A 19,298-nucleotide genomic window follows, 5' to 3' on the forward strand; every position below is an offset into this window, starting at 1 on the left:
TCTAAGGATGCTCTCATAATTATGGCCAAGATTTTGATTACCTCTTTTTGCAGCCTCTCTTAATATAATTGGATAGATTCCATCCACCTTGGGTGCCTTTTTTATATTCAGCTTCAGCAATTTCTCTTCCACTTTTCTTTCAGTTATCACAAAGTTATTTAGCTCCCTGTTAGTTTCATAAACTTCTGGCATGCCCTCCCTAAAGAATTCCTCATGTATGAATGTAGATGCAAAATACCTATTCAGTTTGTCAGCAAATTGAGCAAAGTCATCAACAGTTAACCCATCAAGTGGCCCAATGTAATTCAACCCCATTCTTCTATTGTTAATATAAGCTTAGAAGTCTTTTCAGCTTTTCTTTTCCAGAGACTTCTCATAATCCGCCTAACCTCCTTTGTGACTTGATTACTGCTACTTTATATACAGGGTGTTTCAAAAAATGATGGTCAGTAATTTAAAGGTGAAAAGTACAAACTAAAATAAGCAAAAAAGTCCCAGTGAACATCGGGCCTCAAATGAACCATTTTTGAGGTAATGCACATTTTCTGTTAAGATCCGCCACTGTCTATGGGAGCACTAGTTTAGCAAAAAGCTGTGAATCTTTTGCTAAGAGTGGTTTTTATTAATCATAAGATAATAAATTTTTAATTTTTGGTTTCAACACCACAGGATTTTACAGATCATTTACAGATCACACAGGATTTTACTTCCATCTGATCAACGATCACCAGTATGGATTCCGTCAGTGTCAATCCACTGGTGATACTCTGGCTTATGTTACCCATTTATGGACTAATTCAATGGAAAGGTTCGGTGAAACACAAGTAGTTGCTCTTGACGTCTCAAAGGCTTTTGATCGTGTTTGGCATAAAGGTCTTCTAAACAAGCTTCCATCTTATGGTTTGCCAACTGTTTTTAGTAATTGGTTATCCAGTTTTCTCTCTGATCACTCACTGAGGGTGATGGTAGATAGCTCTGTCTTCTAACTTCTCCACTAATGCCGGTGTCCCCCCAAGGTTCAGTTCTTTCCCCCACTCTTTTCTTCTTGTATATTAATGACCTTCTTCCATTGACTGGAAATCCTATCCATAGTTTTGCCGATGATAGCACATTGCATTCCACTTTCAATTTTGAGAAACCTTGTCCTGCTCAATCAGCTTCAACTTCTCGAAATTCTGCTACCAATCCCTTAAATGCCGATCTTCAGGCAATTCTCCAGTGGGGCAAAGACAACTTAGTTGATTTCAACCCTTCTAAAACTCAGTCTTGTCTTATATCTCGCAAAAAGGATTCTTCTGCTCCTATGCTTATCTTTAGTGACACTCCGATTTCTAGGCAAAATGATATATTTCTTTTGGGGATTACCCTGACTTCTAATCTCTCTTGGCACAAGCACATTACAAATATTGCTTCCTCTGCATCTAAAAAACTTTGTTTTCTCTTTCGCTCTCAGCGTAACTTTTCTTCCAAACAGCTGCTCACTCTGTATAAATCGCAAATCCGCCCAACCATGGAATATTGTTCCCACATCTGGGGGGGTGGTGTCCCCAAAACCTCTCTCAGGCTTCTTGATTCCATTCAGAAGAGGGCAGTTAGGTTAATTAATGATTCATCTCTAACAGTCTCTCCACTCGCTTTCTCATAGATGTACTGTTTCTGCTGCATGCTTCTTCTACAAATAGTTCCATGGGCACTGTTCTTCTGAATTGGCTTTTATAATTCCTGCTCTCTCTTTCAAAACAGTCCAAACACGTGCCGCCACCAGCCAACATCCATTTACTGTCCAACTTCAAACCCACAGAACCAACTTTTCATCTTCCTCATTTATTCATTCAACTGCCGTTTTCTGGAACAACCTTCCTTCATACGTATTTCCTGAAAATTACAATCTACAGAAGTTCAAGTCCAATGTCAACAAATATCTTCTTTTGTCTTCTCACCCTCCAACCCAAGCACGGTACTAAGTACTATAAGTTCTAATACCTCTCGTGTTTGTGGTTCACATAAAAAAAAAAAAAAAAAAAAAAAGATGTTACATGTTATAGGATGTTCTTTCTAACACCTTTTCTTCAACATCAGGTGTTATGCTTCTGGGCCTACCACTCCTACTCCATGTGCAAAGCGCTCATGTTCTCTAAGGCTTTGACGTACTCTGATGAACGTGCACCTGTTGGCTGCCTTCAGCGGGGAAATGCTTCTTGGTGCAAACATGTAGCCTTGAGTGCACTGCCGTTGGCTTTACCATACATGAAGTGCATGTCTGCGTACTCAGCAACAAAGAGTATGCATACATGAAGTGCATGTCTGCATATTCTTCGTTGCTGTAACCTCTTTTCATGTTGACTATCATTTGACGAGTACTAGTATGCCTGCTACATCTCAGAGCATTGAGAGAGGGGAAACAGAGAATGAGCATAACCTAACCTAAACAAACAAGTCAGTGGTGGATCCCAACTAGAAATGTGCAATATCTCAAAAACAATTCACTTAAGGACCCATGTTAACTAGGCTTTTTTTGCATATTGTAGTCTGTACAGTTCACCTTTTAAATTATTGACCATTACTTTCTTGGCTTCTGTATCATCTGATAATTTACATGCATCCCATCACCTTTTCTTCTCTGTCATGTATCACAATAGCCTTCCAAGTATACATGTTAGCAAAAGTTTAAAGAGAGCTAAAACCATTAACTTAGAAATAGGAGTGTAATTAAAATTATTTTAGAATTCTGACTTGGATCAAGTAACCAAAATTAACTGGGCATTATTATTGATTGCTCGAGTAGCAAGAAAGATTGTGGAAATTACTCTACAAATTAAAAGTACTACATAAATAAAATTACCCTAAATCACTATTATATTTATGCTAATAATAAAACTTGGATTCGTAATGCAGAAAATTACCTATTCTTTGGCTTCTTACATTTCAACTAACCTTCTTGGGCCTTTGCTTGATTTATTGCATAATACTTTATTTAAAACTTGTTTGATTCCCTTTATGTTTTAATAATATGTCCCTGGGTTATAATGCCAGAAGAAGAGTCTGTCTCACCACACTGTGTACAAATAAATGAGAGAAGGAAAAAAAAGATTTGTACCCATTGTGTTTATGGTTGCCTCTGCAATTTTATACTGTTTGTTTAAAATTTATATTCTTGAACTGTTAAAGAATAATGGAAATTTGCACTGAGCTTAGGAAGCTGTAGTATGCTAATACTAGAAACTGCTTGTCACACATTTCATCGGTTTCAGTAAAATTCAAGGATGAGCAGAAATAACATAATCTACTAGTTTCTATTGTAGAAAAGGGAACACTAAATATATCACAAAACTGATGTTGCAGATTAATGCTGCAATTAGGATTATATTTGGCAAGGTGTATTTGTTACCTGAGTACCAAGCTACCATAATAATCAAAATAAAATAAAATCATAAAAATAAGAAACAGACAAAGCAACACTTACTCTAAGCAGTGACTCATCCACAACTGCATGACTCCCCACCCAAGGGTATGCCACAAGCACCACCTCTTCAAGGAAATATTAGCACTTGCAAACTCCAAAAAAAGGATCATATTTCAGTCATTGACTGCTATGGACTAAATATCAGTGGATATCGTGGTACAACTACTACTACTACTACAACAATCGATTGATATTTGGCTGATTTCAGCTGCTGAGGATGAGTGTTGCATGGTTTTTTTCTTATTTTTTGATTTTATTTGATTTTTATTATAAGGTTATCTTGATACTCAGGTTACAGATTGCACCTTGCCATATATAACACTAATTGTAGTGTTAATTTGCCACCTTAGGTTTGTGGTATATTTAGCTTTCCTATTTTACAGTACTCTTGAAGACATGTCCATGTTTATCTTCATAGTAAATTGGTTTCACCATTCAAAGACCTTTGGTATGCCAAACATTTCTTGTGAACCTTAAAGAGGAGATTAATATAGCACAGAATTATGGGGATACAAAAGTAGGAGAGAAGTTGCCTGTTTCCTGAAACAAATTATAAATACTGGCCAATTACTCTCAAATTAAATACAATCAAATTCAGTTTTAACAATAATGGCTCTAACAAGTTCACAGCTATAGGTGCAAATACTATCTCAAAGTTAGGTTTAGAAGCATTTATATGCAGAAAGTTCACATATATATAATGAGCATACTTAGAATTAGTAGAGTCACATGATGCAAGATAGCAAGCTTATATAGCATCAGCCAAAAAAAAAAAAAAAAAACCTTCCCATTTCACCCATTCATTCACTCCATATGTTTGTTTAGTTCTGCCTTGAACTTAAGTTGCTGACCTCCACTACAGCAGATGGAAGTTTGTTCCAACTATCAACCGCCCGTTGGCTAAAGGCGAATTTCCGCACATCTATTCTACAATTATCTTTCCTCAATTTGAATTTGTCCTCTCAATTGAGTAATCTGAGCAAGAGGTTGTTGTTTTTTGTTGTTTTGGTTTTTAGGAGCATTAGCAACTAAGGCCATATTGCTCCAGGGATATGCGGTGATCATTCCCTCACCTTTCCGTATTTGGTGGACACGGGCTCGAACCCCCGGTCTAATCAAGAAGCTTGTGCTACGCACTGCTGCTCCTGCCCACCTGGCTACGGAGGCATCACTGAGCAAGAGGAAGAATTCCATTAGCATTGAGCTTGCTCAATCCATTCATGACCTTATATACCTCGGTTAGATCACCTCACAGGTGCCTAGTCTCCAGAAGCTGCAATTTGCAGAACTTAAGCCTTTCTTGGTAACAAACTCATTCCAAACCTTTTGTTCCACTCGCCAATCTCGTTCCAGCATCTTTACATCTTTCCTAAAATGAGGCCTCCAGACCTGTATATAGTACTCAAGGTATGACCTGACCATTTCCTTATACAATGGGACAATCACCCCCCCCCCTTATCCCTGCTAACAAAATTCCTGTATATCAATGACAAGACACCATGAGCTACTCTTGCAGCCTTTTTGCACTGCTCAGAAAACTACATATCTGACTGCACAATAACCACAGGTCCTTTTTATTCTCCACTACACTGATTGTAGTACCACCTAGTTAATATGTTACTACTACCCATATGCAGTACTTTACATTTGTCAATGGTAAACTTCAGTTGCCACTTCTCAGCCCATCTACGTAACTTTTCTAGATCCTGCTGCAATAGCATACTGTCTTTACTATCATTAACAACCCTGCCAACCTTTGTACCATCTGCAAACTTGGACATTAAGCCTGATATACCTCCATCAATATCATTGATAAATACACAAAACAACAATGGGCCCAGCACCAAACCCTGGGGGACTCCACTAATAACATTATGAATGAAACTGTCAATGTCATTTACATGACCAAAATTCATTATTTCGTTTTGTTTTAGCCATTCTAATAAAGGGAGTAGATCATCTTCATTAATGTTTTGGCCTCTAATGGAAAAGTTGTCTAACGATAAACAATTTATCATCAAAAGTTATTGGAAAACCACAAAACCATCCTGTTTCATAAAAATGTAGAAGCTTCCTGTTGAATATTGAATATGCTGCAAATAAGAAGGCATGGATGACTTCAGTATTTTTCAACAATGCATAAGTAAGTGGAACAGGAGTTGAGGTGAAAAAAATTAGAAAAATATTACTCCGATAAGCTAACTGTTTAGTATACCCTCATTTGCAGGATTTGTTCAACATAAAATTTTTGTTTTTGTCTCCAAATGCAAACTCTGTTTTGCAGCCAAATGGACATTATTAAAAGCTTCAAGAATTATTTCAGGTGATTCTTTGTTTTCCAACTAATTTGAAAAGAATGAAGTTTACACGACAGTGTTTTTTTATTGGATTAAATTTTTTTGATGAGAAATGCATAGAATACTATTACATCTGCAGCAGTGATAAATTGTTTCCAGATAAATTGTTTATCATCAGACATTTTCCATTAGTGGCCAAAACATTAATGAAGATGATCTGCTCCCTTTATTAGAATGGCTGAAACAAAATGAAATAATGAATTTTGGCCATGTAAATGACATTGACAGTTTCATTCATTTCATGTGGATGATGATGAAATATTTGATAACTCCTGGAATTCCTACAGAGTGATATAATAAAGACTTTACTGAGCAAAGAAGAGAGCATTGAAGACACAATCACTATAAAAGCCATCGCAACTTACTCGCAAACTCAGGATGCTTTGGAGACTTTGGCAAATAACCCCAGGGGCTCACATCTGGTGAGTATGGACTTGGCAAACCCAGGGTCCTGAGCTGGATATCATAATTCTTTTCTTTCTTGTTTGCTTTCTTGGTGATTTCCTTCTGCTTCTCTCTCTCGGTAACGTGGGATTTTTTTTATTTTTTTTTTTTTTTGCTGGTTGCATAAGCCTGAGGCTTATGCAACCAGCAAAAGCTTTGGGGTTTTCATAAAAAAAAAAAAAAAAAAAAAAATTGAATTTTTTGAAAACACTGGCACTTCTGATGATGGTTTTAATGTGCCAAGTTTAATAAAAGGAAACCTAAAAGATCTCAAAATTAAATCTATGAAATAGGCCACATTTCTAAATTATGTTTATGAAGAGATAAGTCAAAGGTCGCGGGTTCGATTCCCGCCTCAGGCTTGGATCAAAAGTACTGCAAAAACCTTGGGCGGTGTATTATGGCCACAGAAGCCTATGCGCCAACAACCACCAAAAAAAAAAAAAAAAAAAAAAGATTAATGATACATACATAATTAACGTTTTTATTCACCTTTATTTTTATTTATTTTTTTGCATATTTGTATTTTTATGTTATTCTCACATGTTATGTATATACAGTGGATTCCAGTTATTTGGGCCACCGGTTAATCGGGGCAGCCGTTTATTTTGGGCAAATCTTAAAAAACAGAAACCAATCAAGAAAAAAACAGGGTTTACTTCACTTAATTGGGGCAGGAGACCGCAGCACTGGAGATTACCCAACGATTGTCTCCGACAGTACCATGTGGCTCGGTCGAAATTCTGGAGGTCACAACCATAAAACAATTAGCAGTCACCTCGATCTTACTGAATTTGTGATAATACCGACAGCTGGAATTCTGTGGGTTATTATGGTGAAATGTGTTTACACTTCCATGAAATCTTCAATCATATAAAAAAATTAATTTTCAGATCTTCTCTTCATTCCTATTTTTAAAGCTTTGTAACTCGTTACTCCGTTCTCACTTCCGCGTATCGTGTTACTTGCAATTTGTTTGTGCTGTGTTCTTTGTTATTGATTGCTTATCTTTTTACTGTTTTAAATTTTAACCCCCACCCACAAATGTCAGTGAACAGAAATGTCAACTAGTTCGTATGTACATATTACAGTACATATTAATTCCGATTATCGCGTATATTCTTCAGATTTTCACGTATCATTTAATTTTTTTAATTGGTAAGGTAATAAAGGGTAAATTTGTGCTTAATATATCTTTACTTTTATAGCCTGTGGATAATATTCCTCCTATTTTCGCTAATTAGAATCGCTGTTTAATAGAATTAAAATTCAATTCACAAACGTGATCACAATGACCGGCACTTACTACACATCGTATAGTGAACGGTACTTTACTATGGTGGGTTCGTTGTAACGTGATTTGATTGTACATAGTGTGCATAGTATTAGGGTCAGGCGCCACCTGTGGTTTCCCACATCTGCGCCATATGTTCGCTGTGAAGGAATACAGTACTACTGTAAATTCCAGAAAAGTGTTGTGTGTTGTATATGACATATTGCGTTAGGTTCTGTTATGTGTCCTGGCATTTGGCCGCAGGGTCCCTGGTGGGACTCCACGTTGCCCGCACACACCACTAGGAGGTTGCCAGTCTGCCCATTATTCTCTGGCTTGTCCCTGCCAGGGTCGCCAGAGCTTCCTGGACGGAGACAAAAAAAAAAAAAGGTAGAGTCAGGGAAGTACAGAGTGTATGCAAGAAAGGAGGGTATAGCTAGAAATATGGAGGATGTAGGCGAAGGCATCCTCCAGGTTATCAATGGAGCAATAAGCACCATCAGTTGAAAGGGGAATCCGGGAAGGACAATAAATAAGACACAGCAAGAGAGCTGCATGTAAGTTGCCACTGAGGAATAAGGTTGCCCGTACACCAGTTGATCCTATCCAGGTTAAGATCGGTTGGCCAGTTAGGCAAGGATCAGATGTTTGGATTGTTCCTATTTTGTGTTGGCAATAGGGTGCTCCGTCTTGTGAAGAGGGCTTGTGCAAACTTGGTAAACTCATAGTAGTAGTTTTCTTATGTGATGAATAAGTGTTCATTTCCTTGAGGGTTATCTTGTATACGAGTAAACAGGATGCTGTGGAGGTCCTCATAGTGTTGATTTGATTGTACAGTGAACTAATTGTAGGGAGGTACATTGTATTTTTAACTATTTACGTGAAACTTCAGATAATTGGGGCAGCCGCTTAATTGGGCCAAAATACACTAGTCCTGATATATCCCAAATAACCAGAATGGACTGTATATCTGTATTTATTTATTCACTTTTATTTGTTATATCAACATATATTATATTAATACTTGCATGTTTTATGCTCACAGGTGTTAAGAATAATGGCCATAATGAGTAGAACTGCTTGATCCTGTGCTGTTCTTTATAACCAAGTTTGACTGTATACTGGGAATGGGTGTATGCTCTTTTAATATAAATTCCTTATTCATCCAGGTGAAAAAAAATGTGCAACAAATACTTTTTAAAGTTAGTATGACTATAATTTCTAGTATAGTGATATCATAGCTAGCTTCGAATAAATCTTTCAAAGACCTAAGAAAGTACTATTCAGATTAATTGGCCTAAATATACATCCAAATATTTTAAACAGGGGTTGTTTAGATTTTGGTTCTTGAAAGACATGGATATAATTCCAATTTTTATTGGACTCAAGTATAGGATACCCTGTCTAAATAACACACACACACACACACACACACACACACACACACACACATACATACACACAATTTGGCAGAAAATTCATGTTTGCCAAGATTTGAAGTACGATTATTTTTTTAGACTCTTCTTTGGACTAAGGTGAGAACAGGCTGAAATATATAATTTTTTATTTATTGAATTTAGAATGCTGGATGAATATTTTGCTGAACAAATGAAGGAAATAATTCAGCAGTGTTCCACCACACGTCAGACTATGTTATTCTCTGCAACTCTTAATGATGAGGTAAGCCTTTTCTTTATTTGCTTTTTACTCAAAGTATTCACAACATTAATTATCAATGATAAACCTCAGCTGAAGCATTAAAATTATTTAATGATATGTAAAATAGATGTGCAGAAATTTGCCTTTAGCCAGCAGGTGGTTGATTGCTGAAACGAGCTCCCATCTGTCGTGGAAGTTGACAGCTTAAATAAATTTAAGGCTGAACTAGACAAACATTTTGGAGTAAATGGTTGGATGAAATGTTGAGGAGGGGTGTTTTTTTTTTTTTTTTTTCTTTTGCTTTATGATGTAAGTAGAGGCATATGATGCAAGAAAGCTTGCTTTCTTTGCCTCTAATAATGCTAATGTGTGTCTTTTTTTTCATTTGTTAAATCATACTTTGGAAAAAAAGGATTCTCATTTCTTTGAATTTAATAAATAATGTACAATAATTTCCCAAAGAATAAGCCATAAGTCAAAAGTTTTTAAATCTGGGGAAGTTTTTCCATACATATGATGTGATGAGAAGATGTATGCTGGTAACAGATTTTCATTCCCAAATATGCTTAACAGCAAACTTTGCTTTTTTTTTTTTTTTTTTTTTTTTGAGAATTGAAAAGAGGTTTTTCGTTGTGATTGTATAATTTTATAAATTTGAGGGGGATTAAAATATTTACCTTTATTTTATCTACCCTTAGAATTTCCATAAATGAATTATAATATTTAGAGAAAAAGTTAATTAAATCGGTATGTAGTAGGCAAATTCTTTTGTTCCACTTTTGGGGAAGAAATGTATAGGTCACCAATTAAAAATTATTTACAGGCTGTATTAGAAAAAATGTAAATGTAAAAAACGGTCTAGATCCTTTTTTGGCATAAAATTAATAAAATGTCAAATAAATACACACACTAGCCAAAAAATTACTAACTTTTATTCAGTATTGAATTGGACCACCTTTGTTTCGAATAACAGTAAGTATGCAGTTCGCCATGAATTCTATAAGGTGTACTAGTGCATTTTACTTTAACTATTCTAACTATTCTTCCAGCTATTCTCAAACTATTCTTCCAGCAAAATATCGTATAGCTGCAACAAACTTGAAGGAAGAGAACTTTGTTGCCGAATAGCTCTGTCCAGGATATCCCGCACATTCTCAATAGGAATGGGATTCGATGAATGTGGGGACCAGGGTAGATGATGGAAATCAATGTCATGTTCTACAAACCATTCATGCAAGATTCTGCCACAATGTACTGTTCCATTGTCATCCATAAAGTGGCCATCTTCATGATAAAAGTGTAACATTGCAGGGTGCAGTAGTTCTGATACAAAATTCAGATAAATGATATTCAACCTTTCAACAGACCCAGTCTGTATACCTTTGACTTGGAGGATGACAAGGATCGTTATGCTCTTCGTGGAAGTGGTTTCTTGTTAGGTTATATTTCAAGTTGAGTAACGTCGTTTTGGACTAGCTAACGTTAATGGGTTGTGACAGTCTCATTGTGGTTGTTCATAGTAATCATCATCATTAAATTTTTGATCAAATTTTCCTGAATTTGACTGCGTGGCAATCGGTGCTTTATAAAGAAACAGTCTCATTGTGGCTGTTGTTTCCCTGTTGATGCTGCTGGCTTTATCATCTGTTTCCAGTACGCCTCTTCTCGTGGAAGATTGTAAAGATGTATTTCATTGCTGTGTATCTTGGAGCAGAAGTGACGAATATCAACATGCTTCCCATAGCAGTAGTCTCATCGTGACTACTTGCCGCCGACAATCCTTTTTAAATGCTTTTGTATGTAGTTAAAGTTTTAGCTTTTAAATTTAATTGCATTGTAATATCTTAAAGTTAAATTCAATTAAGGTAAAAATATCAAAATTTCTGAGTAAAATTTACTAGGTTAATTTACACAGGGGTTTTTTTTTTTTTTTTTGCTGGCTCCTGGTTTGGGCAACCTGGGAGCGGGATTGCTTGTGCCCACCGGTATAGCACTATCTTCGGTGGGTGAAAGATTTTGTGCATTTCAGTACTACAGGTGATAGTGGACCCAGACCAACACATTAGGCTTACATGAGCACCAACACTTTTTCGGGCCCAATCTGCAGAGGCTCTGCACCACCACAGATGAACAAGGTGAAGATTGGCAAATGCCTAGGGCCACCAGTGATACCACACACACACACACAGACCCAATCCGTGCCAACAAAACATTCCCCATACCATGATACCACCTCCAGATACTTGTCTTCATAAGAAAAGCAGGGTTCATCACTTCATGAGTTTCTTGCTACACTCTCTGCTTAGCATCAGTACAAAACACAGTCGATCGTGATTCATCTGACCACGACTTTCTTCCATTGTTTCACTGTCCAATCATGACATTCTTAGCACCACTGCAAGCAAATTTTTATTTTTCTCTGAAACAAGCAGGTTCCAAATAAGCAGACGACTCTCAATACCCAATTTCTTCAATTCCCCACACATGGTATAAGTTGAAATAGGGCAGTTCAGATGTTATTTGCCACACACTGAATGTCTTATTTTTCTGTACAGTCCTCCTTAGAGTATGATGGCTTTGCTCTTAAAGTATTGTTTTTCTGTGGCATTTATTCCTTTGAAATGTGAAAGCCACTTTCTTTCCACTCATTAAAAACCTTTGACATGGATATTTTGAGAAACCAGTTATGTCTTTCATTTCTTGAATCATCATGGCTCCTGCCATGATAAGGCCTTTTTTTTTATCAGTCTAATAGGATATGCATTTTCTGACTTCAGATTTTTCAGTCAAACAGCCTATGCAGTCTTTATACTCAAAACAAGGCAACATTTCACAGTTTTATTTGCATTTCTTTTATCTGTGACTGTTTCTTAATACAGAGGGATTTTTTTTTTTTTTTTTTTTGGCCAATGTGTGTATTATGTTAACATTTTTATTTTGTATTTAATAAAACTGTTTAAAAATAGTTTTATTATTTATAATAGAGAAGTTCTGAATGCATTGGTCATTATATAGTTCTGATAAACTTACTTTTTTTTTTTTTTTTTTTCATTTTCTTTTTTCTTTTTTTTTTTTTTTTTTTTTTTTTTTGATTAATGAGCAATGCATTCCAGTTATTATACTTTAAATTTTTTTAAAAAAACATTAAAATAGTCATTGCAAGTTACGTGTTAAAGTGAAATTAGTAAAGCATAATTATTTGTTGCATCCAAATGTCAGAATTAGGGAGAATTGTAACATTCGCATGTGTAACTGCTGGTGTGACATTTGCCTATGTTGTATAAACTTTTGACAAAATTTATATTTAACCTTGTTTTGTTGCCAAATATTAGCATTCTCTTTGTTATTACTTTATAAGTTGTACATTGGTTGAAAGTGAAATGTAGGCTGTTCAAAACCAGTGCTGTTGACAGTGATTAAACTCTCTTACTTCTGTTGTGGCTTAGCTAGGTTTTCACTTAACAACTAGTCAGTATAAACTTGATTAATCAAGACCCTGCTGTGTGTATGTATATTATAAGAAAAGAAATAATATAAATCTACTAAGAAATTAAGAATATAGTTATCAAACTATGATATTGCACAAACTGAACACACGTCCAATGTTAGAAAAATATCATAGGACTAAAATGTAAAGCTGCATGCAATGATTAATGTATAACAAGAGTTGGTATGCTGATATAGATTGAAGGAGAATAAAAAATAAGGAATTAAAAAGTGAATAACTTAGAGAAAGTAAATAGAATAGATAGTTACTGCATGGATAAGATCTTTTAAGAGCCCTCAGAACAGAGGGAGCCTTCTGATGATGGAAACAATATTTTAATTAACAGGAAATTAAAATGGGAAGGAAAATTCTTGCCGAAGGAAAAAAATTCTGTTGTACTCCAGCATGACCACTGTGTCAGAGGATTTTACAATTAGCCATATTTAACAATCATGTGTGCTTGAACCACGGTCCACTCAAACATGCACGCGTGTGCGTGCGTGCGTGTGTGTGTGTGTGTGTGTGTGTGAGAGGGATAGCATGGCAGGAGACAAGAGGAGAGGAGTAATGTTTTTAATTGCCAAGCATATAGATTTAAGACAAGATTTACCAGTTTTATGTCACATGAGTATGATGTGTGTTATGGGCAAGGAAATCAGAATCTCTTATTATGGGAGATGTTAATTTTTCTAGAGGTTTACTAGAACTAGTGGGTTGGTCACCATTGTGCAGTAATTGGTCACTCATGTAGTAATCTGGAATTACTGGATGACCGCTTCTTACATTAAATTTTTAAAATGAGAATTACCTGTGGTATATTCCAAGGTCTTTTAATGATTCTGAATCTTATTAAAAATCGTTTCTTTATGGGGATAAAAACTAAGTTCAAAATAATAATCATTAAAATCTTGTTACTTATTTGAAAGAGGAATGCCAAGATTACGGCACCTCCGTAGCCAGGTGGGCAGGAGCAGCAGCAGTGCATAGCACACGCTTCTTGATTAGACCGGGGTTCGAGCCTGTGACCACCAAATACGGAGGATGCGGAAAGGTCAGGGAATGACCACCGCATATCCCCGGAGCAATATGGCCTTAGTTGCTTATACTCCTAAAAAACAAAATAACAACAAATAAATAAATAACAGCCAAGTATTACAACCATCCCTACCACATTATCAAGTAATGCAGACAGTAAAATCTCAGCACCAATATGCCTGATAACAACATAAATGTAGACCAGTGATACAATGGCAGTCATCCAGTGAAATGCAGTGCAATAACAAGTTAAAACCTTCCTGAAGTGAGATTAACATTTTTGTTTAGTCTTCAAGGGGAACAGCGTAAGACAAATGACAATATTAATGTGGCAATATAATATTGCCGATAGGCTGAATTCTGCATCTGCATCTTTTGCTTCTGCATCCATATGTATGTGAGGAAGTTTTTAAAGTTGAAGATAACCAGTGGCCTCTATAGTAAGGGAAGCAGAAAAAGTTGTATACAGACCTTTAGTTGTTATAATGAAAGCATCCTTGAATTTATATGAAGTCCTTAAAGATTGTAAATGTGCAATCTCCAATTCTTTAATTGAAATGGACAACATCAGACCTGTCAGTTTGACTGCTATGCCAGAGAAGACTGTTGAGTCTTTAGTTAAGGATGACATATGAGGTCATCTAGACAGGTATGGAATTACAAAGGAACCACAGCATGGCTTTGTTAATGGCAGATGGTGTCTGAATAATCTAATTGGCTACTATGAAGTTGTCAGCAAAGAATTGATTAGAAGGGATAACTTTTATACCGTTTTTAATGACATTTCAGTAAAGCTTTTGATACAGTCCCATATGAATTATTGTTGCCTACATTTGGAGTAATGTGGCATTAAGGGAAAATTATTGCTATGGATGAAAGGATAGTTAAGTGGTAGGAGACAAAGAGTAGTTATAAATGGCTGCTGTGATCTTCATGGATCAGGGTTTGGTACTTGGCCCCTTACTGTTTCTAATATTTATTAATGATGTTGATGTGTTTCAAGTTTAATGTCTACATTTTCTAATGATACAAAGTGGGCAGGATAGTTAATGACAATAATCATGGTATGCTACTTCAAGAGACTCTGATAAATTATTCAGATGGGCTGAGACAACTGAGGTTTAATACTGGGAAAATGCAAGATGTTGCATCAGGGTAGGAACTTGGGGGAGTATCTATACAATCTAATAAGAACTTTTCTGAACAGTGTATGCAGGTTTCTAGGACAGCTGCTAGAGTTTGTGGCAATGATATATAGGAACTTTGCCAGTGGAAATAAAAAAAAAGATTGTTCCATTATACTGATGATATATTAAGGAATCCTTATGTGCTGTGATGTAACAACTAGATCATAGGTTTATATTTCATAACTTAGCTAATTATCAGCACTCACCTCATAGTAATCTGCTTAGTTTGATGAAAGTTTCAACACGTGCATAGTAGTTATGAAATTTTAAAATTCCGATTAGTAGCTATTTTTTAACTTAAAGAAATTATGAATTTAAAAAAATTAGAAATTATCAAATTATGAGCTTTAAAAATTGTTAAAATTTGCCTAAGAAAGGAAAGTGCACATTCCATTCTATAGTTGTCTAATTAAAATTATGTATTAAAAATAAAATAAGTGAGATAATTCATCCATAGCAATAATTAGCTTTTATCTCACTTTTATTTTATTTTTAATACATAATTTTAATTAGACAACTATAGAATGGAATGTGCACTTTCCTTTGTTAGGCAAATTAACAATTTTTAAAGCTCATAATTAAGTAATTTCTAATTTTTTTAAAATTCATAATTTCTTTAAGTTAAAAAATAGCTACTAATCGGAATTTTAAAATTTCATAACTACTATGTACGTGTTGAAAATTTCATCAAACTAAGCGGATTACTATGAGGTGAGTACTGATAATTAAGCTAAGCTATACCTACCATCTAGTTGTTCCATTATATTAAATGGTTGATGTGCCACATCTTGAATATTTGCATATATGGCTTGAAGATCCCACTTTAGGAAAGATGTGGACCTGTTAGAGAGAGTGTGTATATACAGTGAAGGGTGGTAAGATTGGTTAAGGGCACAAAGAGATATTATAATTAAGAAAGACTTGTTTTGTAAGCTACATTGTTTGGAAACCAGGTATGTGTGGGATGACCTGATCAATATATTTAAGGCCTTGAATAGTTTGAGTAAAGTAAATGCCTAGGAAAATTTTATGCTTAGTCATTATTATTATTATTATTATTATTATTAGCTATATAGTGCAAGGAAGCCTGAGGCTTATGCTGCACCAGCCAAAAAAGAAAAAAAAAAAAAAAATTCCCGAGTTACCCTGAGAGAGAGAGAGAGAGAGAGAAAAGAATGATGATATCCAGCTCAGGACCCTGTTTGCCAAGCCCATACTCGCCAGATGTGAGCCCCTGGGGACATACACAAGGCAGCATGAATTTAAATTGAGAGGGGATAATGACTAGATGTCCAAAAATTTTTCTTATAAGTAACTGGTTAGTTTATAAGTAAGTAACAAATTAAAATCAACCATTTTTTTATGTTACATAAATTTAATGTAATATATGTATTATGCCTTGTAAGTTACAGTAATATATACAAAAAAAAGAACTGCATAATTTTTCAGGATGAATTCATAGAACACTATTAAGCTATCTTATACAGAAAAGACTACATTATATTATATTATATTACAGAACAGCCTGTATTATATTATTATTATTTACTAAATTATTAAGGGAGGGGAGATATTTTTAGATGACATAAGCTATGGATGAAAAAAACATGGTGAAAATATGGCATCAATCTAACTTTCCTTCTCAAGTAATGCCCAAAATCTGAAACTGTAGATAGAAATAATGACTAGTGAGTCATACTAAGTTCAGTGACTTGAGTCATTTGATTATTGAATATTGAGCAGAGCTGTAGTCATCAGTCTTTGCACCAGAATCAATAGCCAGTATAACAGTGCTCTAGTTATAGCAGCAGAATGAGCAGATCTTTATATATATCTCGGCATTCTCCTTGGCAGGATAGAGCAAATGTGCAGTGGCCAACCAATCTTAGTTGTGCTATAGGATTAGTTCAAAATAAAATGAGAGGGTTGAAGGGAAGTTTTAATTTTGATAGGTGAACAGTAAATAAACTTGAAGTATTTTTTTGAATGTTGCCTTCATTGAGACCATTGCAGCACTATCCTGTTGCAAAAACAAATGAAAGGATGAGGTAGCCCTCCTAATTTTATATAATTTCAATAAATCAAATAGCATTGGTTAATTTGTACTTTTGAACCTTTTAAATATACATTGTATATATATATATATTTTTTAAAAACTTATATTTATAACTTGAATGAAATTACGCACAAAAAATGTAGCCCACTTTCATACTATTCAGCTCTATATGTAAAAAAAATTCTATTTTTCATTTTTTAATGAACAAACTTTGCCTTTGCAACGAGTTGCCCTGATATTGCAGTACTTTCAAACAAATTAGATCACCAAAAGATTAATCTGACAGCTTTTGTGCAGATTTTAAAGCTTAATACTGTGTTAGGTATCCCTCAAAATCTTATATTATTAATATGAAAAATATTTGAAAGATGAAATTATTATGACAGCATGTTACAAATTTTGCTAATCTTCCAGATAGTGAATGGTCTTCAACAACAATAATTAGAAAAAAATATGCACAAAATATTTCAATTTCACAATAACACTATTGAATTTTCTGAGTAACCCAAGATTTCAGTGTGGTTTTTCTGTATGCTATTTATTTTATATTTCAGTAGCTATTATTTCATGCAATAAAATACTACGTGAAATTTAGACTTCTTTCATCTAGCTGTTCTTTTATTCAATAAAATAATAGCTGGCCTAAAAGACTATTTTTGTGGTTAAGTTAAACTGCCCAGTCAAAGAACAGCCTTTGCAATGCATTGCACTACTTTCAATTAAATAGCATTGGCAAGTGGTTATTTATCATTCAATTAAGAGATAGCCCCAGTTTCATGACTTACTGTGTTCCTCTCACATAGCAGGTGGTTTCTTTTAAGTAAAAGGCACAATTCTTTTGGCAGTGGCACTTGTTTAGAAGTGGTGCAATATTGGAGCAACTTGCTGTAAAGGCAAAGTTTGTTATGCTGTGAGCATTTAGACCATTGCATTGACTAGGTGGTTTAAATCCTGCTGGCTGCAGAAACACAACAAAAAAACAAGATATACCTCCGAACTTCATATAACTAAAAAACCTAATACCTTTAATAATATAAATTAACTTATTAAATTAACAGAACTGCGATGTTATATATATTTGTTTTGTATTTTAGCATTAAATATTTTTGACACCGGCTTCAGCAATTTGGGATGCATTACTGCACGACATTATAATTCCATCTGAAATTCCATCCTCCCGACACCACATGCTGTTATAAAATTTGTAAAAATATAACAAATTCATTGTTTTTGTAAGTTGAACACTAATTTCTCTACTTTAAACATTTCAACTTGCCCTGTGATGATGTGTGCTATGCAGTTAAAGTCACCCTGCCAAGCAGAATGCCATTAGGTATAATTGAATACCTAATGGCATCCAAGCAGGATGCCATTGGGTATACATCATCTTAAGCTTCAACATGTGTAACTAAATCCTTTTGATGTATCCCAATGTTTAAGGCAATGGTTAGACTACATCTTGAGTAGTCTTGAAGCCTCATTTTAGGGAGGACGTGGATCTCTTGGAACAGCAACAAGGTTAGTGAGAGGAACAAAAGGGTGCCTGTTTTCAGACACTGCAGTCAGTGTCTCGAGGCTAGGCATTTCTTACTCAATCAATGGATTGAGTAAGCTGATGGAATCCTTCCTCTTGTTCAGACCACACACATGAAAGGAGCATAAATTTAATTGACTGTTGGATTTTTTTTAACAAACTCACCATTTTATTAATTGACTTAAAGACCACCTTAAATCCATACCACTTTGTAATTGGTATTCCATCATGTTGGGTTATTGTGTTTGCTACTCAAATATATATATATATACTACCATTAAATACCATTTTGCCATACTACTGGCTTATGTTTTATTTTATTTAATTTAAAGTATATATATTTATACGTACACGTATAAATGTGAAGCTGGAAGTGTAAGTTACACAAATGCCAAAAGCCAAGAGGAAAAAGATAACAGAAATATGAGAAAATGCATGCTAACTTTAAGACTAAAAAGTTAGGTAGAAGTATTTTCTCATATTTCTGTTATCTTTTTCCTCTCAGCTTTTGGCATTTGTTTAACTTACACGTCCAGCTTCACACTTGTACGTATATATACATCTGCATCTTTTGCTGCTGCTTTGCACACTCTGGGCATTTGTTATATTCAACTTATTTTTATTTTTCCACTTTTTTTCCCTGGTTTTAACTATATAATATAAAAGATATATTTATATAATGACATTTTATCATTTTGGGTTTAGGTTGGATATTTTATAATCAAAACAATAATATATCAGGAGTGGGAAATAATATAATAATTTGCATTATTTTTTGAACTTATGCAATATTTATTTGAAAT

At 34.8% G+C, this 19,298-nt stretch overlaps 1 protein-coding gene across 1 annotated transcript in view; it reads left to right on the top strand.

Annotated features, from left to right (window-relative positions):
• Rs1 (Dead-box helicase Rs1) overlaps positions 1-19,298 on the top strand; it is a 161,444-nt gene that overhangs the window by 76,587 nt on the left and 65,559 nt on the right. The window contains exon 9 of the mRNA XM_090376846.1: positions 9,118-9,217. Coding sequence (XP_090232972.1) covers positions 9,118-9,217 — 100 coding nt within the window. The remainder of the gene's footprint in view (positions 1-9,117; positions 9,218-19,298) is intronic.

Source organism: Mastigoproctus giganteus, chromosome 7 (genome assembly GCF_048544385.1).
Source record: "Mastigoproctus giganteus isolate SK-2022 chromosome 7, ASM4854438v1, whole genome shotgun sequence".
Classification (NCBI taxonomy): Eukaryota; Metazoa; Arthropoda; class Arachnida; order Uropygi; family Thelyphonidae; genus Mastigoproctus; species Mastigoproctus giganteus.